The sequence below is a fragment of the Mastomys coucha genome, unplaced genomic scaffold (genome assembly GCF_008632895.1).
Source record: "Mastomys coucha isolate ucsf_1 unplaced genomic scaffold, UCSF_Mcou_1 pScaffold13, whole genome shotgun sequence".
In the NCBI taxonomy this organism is placed as follows: Eukaryota; Metazoa; Chordata; class Mammalia; order Rodentia; family Muridae; genus Mastomys; species Mastomys coucha.
In genome coordinates, this window is record NW_022196895.1 from 56,182,032 (window position 1) to 56,189,851 (window position 7,820).

General features: G+C 39.5%; 1 protein-coding gene across 1 annotated transcript in view; it reads left to right on the plus strand.

Annotated features, from left to right (window-relative positions):
* LOC116087474 (interferon-inducible GTPase 1-like) overlaps positions 1 to 1,239 on the plus strand; it is a 6,095-nt gene extending 4,856 nt beyond the window's left edge. The window contains exon 2 of the mRNA XM_031366242.1: positions 4 to 1,239. Within this exon, the coding sequence (XP_031222102.1) occupies positions 4 to 1,239 (1,236 nt within the window). The remainder of the gene's footprint in view (positions 1 to 3) is intronic.
* The last annotated feature ends 6,581 nt before the right edge of the window (positions 1,240 to 7,820 follow it).

Consider the following 7,820-nt stretch of genomic DNA (forward strand, 5'->3'; position numbering starts at 1 on the left):
CAGCTCTTCTCTAATACACCTAATGATGAAGACAATGGAAATTTGCCATCCAGCTTCACTGAATATTTTAGGAACTATAAGGCAGAAACCAAAATCATTTCTGAGGAAACCACCCGTTCAATAGAGTTATGCCTGAAAAAGGGAGACCTTCAGAGGGCAAAATCTGTAATCAGTGATGCATTAAGAGTTATTGATAATGCCCCAATAAATATTGCTGTGACAGGAGAGTCTGGATCAGGGAAGTCCAGCCTCATCAATGCCCTGAGAAAGGTTAAACACTCAGGGGGAAGTGCAGCTGAAGTAGGGGTAATAGAGACAACCATGAAGATAAAGTCATACGAACACCCCAAAGTCAAAAATTTGATTTTATGGGACCTGCCTGGTATTGGAACCCCTAAATTTCAACCACACAATTATCTAGAAAAAGTAGAGTTCAAAAAGTATGATTTCTTCATTATTGTTTCTTCAACACGATTTAAACAACACGAAATAGACCTCGCCAAAGCAATCAGAATTATGAAAAAGAATTACTACTTTGTGAGAACCAAGGTGGACTCTGATCTACAAAATGAAGAGAAATGTCATCCACAAAACTTTGACAGAAAAAACACCCTGAAACAGATCCGAAATTACTGTCTGAATAACTTTACAGGGAGTAATATTGGTGAACCTGAGGTTTTCTTGATCTCTAACTATGATTTATCTGACTATGATTTCCCAGTCCTGATGGACACCCTGATTAAGAACCTTCTTGCTGAGAAGCGCCACAATTTCCTGCTTTCCATGCCTAATATTACTGAGGCAGCCATTCAAAAAAAGTACAACTCTACTAAGCAGTATATCTGGTTGAATGCCCTGAAGGATGGAGTTTTTGCAACTGTTCCTGTAGTGGGCATTTTAAGTGACATGGATATAGAGAAGCTGAAGAAGCGTTTAAACTTCTACCAAGACCTCTTTGGAGTAGACGACGAATCCCTCACATTCATGGCTAAGGATGCCCAAGTGCCTGTTGGACAACTGAAAAAAAAACTTAAATCTCCTTATTTATTGGAATTTAAAAAAGAGGAAACATTAGGAGGATTGCTTTTGAAGTGTTTGGAGAAATTTGCCTCTGCTAATGGTGGGCTCCTGGCAACAGGTCTTTACTTCACGAAAACCTATTACTTAGAATTTCATTTTCTTGATACAGTGGCTGAAGATGCCAAAGTTCTCCTTAGAGAAGCATATTCAAAAAAATAGCTCAAATTCAATTTGCCCACAGCTACTAACAATCACAAGACCAACTGGTTTATATCAAGGAATCATAGATAAATTCCCACTCTGACATCTTTTCTTTACACTAACCAATCCACTATGACTATAGGAAAACCTAAGGACTAAGGTCATGGGTAATACTATGTCAGAACCTGACAATCCCCAATCCCTCTTCAACCTTGTTCTCTGTATTTGAACTCTACATGCATGCTTGGACGGACACACACACACACACACACACACACACATACACACACATGTTGGGCTCTGTGTCACTACTATACTTCCTTAAAATAATTTTCTATTGTAACCTCTACCTCTCTGGAACTTGTGTACAATTATCCCTTTCTTTTCATGCATCCTGCTCTGATGTGCTCATTGCATTTCACAAAGGACACATACACAAACACACATACACATACACACACACACACACACACACACACACACACATACACCCACACACACCTTGAACATTACTTCTCACCCTTAGTAAGCCTGTGTTAGAAAGTAACTAGCATGATGTACAGATTCTATCAACAAGAAGACTTTAAGAACCAAAGTAAAAGAAACCATAACCACCAATTACAAGTTTGTATTGATCAATCAATTCCTAAAACTACCTATCAGAATCCTTCTAGAGACAATAAAGAACACCTATAATTCAGTCTCAGAACCGGTGGAGAATCCTGAGGTCCTTCTTTCTATCATTACCTATCTTGGATATGATCATGAAGAACTGCTATAATACCTAATAAATTGTTGATTAGAAAGAGTGTCTGCTATTGGTATTTGTCATTTCCAGTACACCCTTGACATGTGACTGTTGATTACTGGCAATGTTGCTTTTGTTTGTTGATAATATTGATTCCTATTTCCAGGACTAACAAAAGGACTAAGTAAGAAAGACTGAAAAAGAAACAGAAGAAGGAAATAATGGTAATAACAAGATAGCAATAAAGTCCTGTAGACTTATTTCTCTCACATCCACACACTGGCCACCTAAGATCCAGGTGCCACCATGGTCAGATCCTTGGGGAGATCAATCATCCTCATGTCCACACCTGACTTTCTCCCTCCTGCATGTGTGGATTGTTCTTGATCTTCCTATGAAAGCATCACTCCTGTCATTGTGTCAGCCTTATGACCTCTGCTGGCAATCTTAACCTTTTAAAAACTCCCAATATTATACGATGGGTGCTTACTTGTTCATAAATTCATTTCACATAATAGCACTGTGATGGAAATTATTGAATGTAAGACACTTGTTTACAAAGAAAATAAAACCTGAAATTATTTAAAAGTTTAATTCAGGTAAAAGTTGGATATCCCTTATCCAAATGCCTAGGCCAACAAATATCAGCATTTCTTCACCATACTCAAACAGCTAGTATATAAAAAAAACTATAAAGGCACAAGGTTATATGGGTTATGATTTTGAAATTTCCATGACATAATTGGGATGATCTAATGATCTACGTCTTTCACAAAAGTGTTGGATTACACTGGTGGTTGACATGTAGCCCCATAAACTGTTCATCTCAAAATCATGAAACAAAAGCAATAGAAGGGACAGGGTCACACAAACCACTTTAAAGACATACACACAATACCTAAACACCTTTACTAGACCCCACATACTGAAGGCTATACCTCTTACCACTGCTGAGAGATGGCTCAGCAGTGGAGAACACTGGCTGCTCTTCCCGAGGACCCAGATTCAAGTCCTAGAACCCACATGCAAGCTCACAACTCTCTGGAACTCCAGTTTCAGTTTACTGGCCTCTGCAAGCACCTCATGGACATGGTGCACTTAAATACACACAGGAAATACAGCCATACACATTGCTTAATTTCAATACAACAAAATAAATATATAAAAAGATAAATAAGAGAACATATTTAAGTAGAAAATAATACATCTTAAAGAACGTCAGGTTTGCAGTTATCTTCAAACAAGTTTAATGAGAAGATTTAAAATTCCTCAATTCTGCATAAGCCTGAGAAGATACTGTGAATCTCATGTAGTATATTCCTTTTTTACACACAAGTAAATACTGGGGGAAACAGATGATTTTAAAAGTTAGTAATTCTTTTGAATTTTGTGTCTTCTTCATTGTTAGTTAAGGAGCTGGTTTTCTCAAACTAAATACAATGCTGAGCTACATTCCTTGATAATGATAAATTTGACAAAATCCATATGTGCTGACTCAGGAGGCTGAGGCAGGAGGATTACAAGTTAGACAGTGTGATAGATGCTAAGAATAACAAGAATAACCACAGTCTGCTGGTTTTTTGTTGTTGTTGTTGTTGTTGTTTTTGACCTTTTTAAGACAAGGCCTCATGTACTCCAGACTAGTCTCAGACACTCTATAGTCACAGGATGACCTTGAACTCCTGATCCTCCTAAGTGATTACAGCTGTGGTAGCCCCGTGCTCACCTAGACTTAGGTTTTGCCCTTATTGCTGTATGGTAGGAAGACAAGCATTAAACTACAGTGACTTTCCTTTGGGATTAGTGCTGTGTCTGAATGCTCTTCTAACTTAGAGGCTCTATAGGAGCTTAAAGGCTGGGTTCCACATCATTCTCATCTTTGTTCTGACAGCTTGCCTATGGTGTGACTTAATAAATGCTTGTAAAGTTGTATTTTAAAAGAGAAGAGAGAACTATAGAAGAAAGAAAATTAATGGACAGGAGAAAAGAAAAACAAAGATTGGCTTGGTACAAGGTCAGCCTTCTGTACTGTGGTCACTGAGTGTGCAGCTGAAAGCCAATTCTACAATCCTGCTAGCTGTCCGTTTTTGGCAATAGCACCATTCCCTAAGTTAAATATGTGATTATAGGCAATACTGTTGTATTAGTGATCATATGAAGGACTTCAAATGCACTAAAAGTATAATAAGAAAGGGTATTGTGGGGCTGGAAAGAGGATGGCTCCGTGGGTAAGGGGGTTACCTGCTAACCCTAAGGACCTGAGTTCAATCCCCTGAGCTCACATGGTAGAAGTTGAAAATAAACTCCCACAAGTTGTTCTCTGTCCTCTCAACACAAACTATGGGAAGTGTACACTCCTATACATACACACAGACAAAACATCAAACATAAGTAAATAAAATTTTTAAAATGAGAAAATATGATTCCTTTTAGGGAAGAATGCAATTCAGAAGGAATAAGAAAGAAAGGAGGAAATAATATGAATTATAGTAAACTCTGTCATGTTTTTTTGTGGGATCCTTGAAGGTGCAAGTGATTAATGGCTGTGATTAAGATGTGCATAGTTGAGGGGCTGGGGAAATGGCTCAGTGGTCAACTGTCTGCTGCACACTAGTGTGAAGACTTCAGCTCAGACTCATGGCACCCACAAAGAAAGCTGAGTAGAGGGGCATGTACCCGTAATGCCAGCATGGGGAAGTAGAGAAGAGAGGTTCCCAAGAAATCACAGGCCACCAATTCTGGACAATGGATGAACTCAAAAGTCATTGAGAAACTCTCTCAGAAAACAAGTTGGTGGATGATCAAGGAAGGTGGCCAACATCAAACCCCTGACTGTACACATGCAAGCAGAAATATAAGCACTTTCTCTCTGTCTCTCTCTGTTTCTCTCTGTCTCTCTCTGTCTCTCTCTGTCTCTCTCTCTCTCTCTCTCTCTCTCTCTCTCTCTCTCTCTCTCTCTCACACACACACACACACACACATGAACACATATACATACATACATATATACATACATACATACATACAACACATACACACAGAATGCCTAGCTATTGTTTTGCAGTTGTTCAACTCAGTTGAAGCATTCTCTCACTCTCAAGAAGCAGGGACTGTAGACACAGCTCAGTGAATAAAGTGCTTACTGTGCAGGCATGAGCACAGGAGTTCAGATCCCTATAACCCATGTGTATGCTAAGGGATCATGGTTAACTCCAGGAGTCTGAAATAGAGACCAGGGTTCCTCAGTACAAGCTGGCTAAACTAACTGTAGCAGCTTTACTGCCAAGCTCTGGGTTCAGTTAGGAGAACTTGCCTCTATGACTAAGATAAGAGCCAACAGGGAGTCTCCACATTAGCCCTGGACATGTAGATTCTGTCCTTCCCCAGCCTCTGACCTCAGCGTGCAAACAGATAAATGATGAAGCCTCGTGTTGTCTTCCTAGTCAACACAGCTGGCAGATTGCAGGGAACAGATAGAACAAGTCAGATCTGTGCTGAAGAGCTCTTCCTACAATCCTGAACCTTGGAACCTGCCACGGACTGCCCCAGTCGGGTATGGGGATCCCTGGGACAAGGATCCTCAAAGGCTAGGAGAGTAAGGATTCAGTGGTGACAAACTGAAAACACAGAGGCAGTTTGAATCTGAATGCTGTTATTACAATTTCATAAGTGATAGTTTTCTCTTTATCCTGGCTAGCTCCCCAGTAAGTGAGACAGAGACTACAAGATTTATTTGATAAGTTTTATGATACAATATCTGAGCAGTTGGTAATCTATCTTAGTTCTCTAAACTAATCTGGCTACCTCCCAGCCAAAATCCCCACAGATGCTTGCATTTTGATGTTGATCTGGTTCTCTCTGTTCCCGCTGTGTTCTCACTGTATCTCCTGGACCCTTTCCATGTGACGATTCCTTCCTTTGCCTCTCTCTACCCGTCCCCTTGCTGGAACTGTAAGTCCAGCCCTGTTCTCTCCCCTGCTCAGCCATTAGCTGATCATCTTTTATTGACAAATCAGAGACTAAATGGGAGTGATGTTTATATAACAATCTTAGAACAAGCATTACAATGTCATGTCCAGATTGCAATCAGATACAGGGGCAGAGAGGTCAGCATTGGATAATACAAGGATAATCTTTACACAGAGCACAATAGCATTATGCCGACAGAGTCTAGTGAAATGACTCACATATGGGACCCTTACAACCTACTTCTGGTGAATGACCCCAAGCCATGGCAACAACCTCTGTAGGAGTCTTATGATTTCATTGTCCACAGATGCACAGGGTCTATGTCCAAACTTTTGCTGTTTAGTTATGTTTTTAATTGTCTAACACATCGCAGGTTTCCACAGAGGTTTTACAAGTAATAGGTTTCAATGGAGTTTTTTTCACATATTTTTAGTCTGGGATACCTCCATTACACCCCTTCTTCTTCACTTACCCCCAGCTCTCATCCCTGCTTAAATCTTAAATAAATATGTTATAAGCTGTGCTCTTCAGGAGGCTTGGGGATGGTTCCTAGAACCAACAGATGTCCCTTCACAACTATCTCTAACCCCAGTTCCAGGAGGATCCGATGCCCTCTTGTGGCTGCTGCAAGCACTGCAAGAAAATGGTACACATATGAACACACATGCAGGCAAAACACTCACACACATAGAATCAAATAAATAATTCTTATTTTTTTTAAGTAGTGTGTTTTTATTTTATTCTCTGTATATTTATATGATTTGGTTGTAAGTTATCCCACGTTTAGGAAATTTTTAGTTTTTTTCCAAAGCTCTTGCTCTTCTCCCTTCCCCTGTATAACGCCTGCACTCTCTCCTTTGTCCTTTCATATATTTGACTTTGTTTCTCCCATTTTTTTTTATTTTCCTTGCCTATTTCCCTTATCACATTCATTAACTTTTAAGCATTTAACAAAAATATTTTAACAAAGTTTTTATTACACTTATTTGGTTAGTTGGATGCTTGCAAAAAGAGAAAATGGATTATCATATCACTCCAGCTACACTGCTCCAGGAAACATTCTCAGTCTACTCTATCTCCTACTACAGAGATACTTGCTCAGCCCTCATTCCTGCTTTGTTCACAATAGCCAGGAAATTGGAAGAATCTAGATGCCCATCAACTGAGGAATGGGTAATGAGATGTGCCACTGTACAGAATGGAATATAACTAATCTGTGAAGAAAATGAAACTATCAAATTCATGGGGAAATGGATGGGGCTGGAAGCATCATTCTGAGTGAGGGAACACAGACGCAGAAAGATAAGCATTTCATTTGTCTCTCTGTGGATGTGAGCCTTCATTCTTCAGATAGGTGTGCTCCATTTGAAATATCCACAAAGGTTTTGACATTACTATGGTGCCATGGAGTGGGACTTTCAAGAGAGGGGAGATAAGACACTCTGATAGAAAAGATTAAAAGAGAATTATAGAATAGGAAGATTTAAATTGGGTAGGAGGGGGAGGATGTGGTAGAAGAAAGAGTGTTGGGGGCAGTAAAGTCTTCTCAAAATGGAAATCTACCACTGCATGGCTTCCCAAAAATACACATAAACACACTACACACACACACACACACACACACACACACACACACACACACGGAGTGGGCTTATCAAGGAAGGGAAGGTAAGAATTAAAAGAGAATTATAGGTAAAGACAGGTTAAATTAAGGTAGGAAGGAAGAATAGACAAGGGGGAGGAAAGATAAATAACTATCAGATTTTCAAAATGTTGTACGTGACCTATTAATGTAGAAGCTTCCTAAAAATATGGCAATATACATATTTCTTTAAAAGAAGATGGAGTCGCTGGGCAGTGGTAGTGCATGCCTTTTATCCCA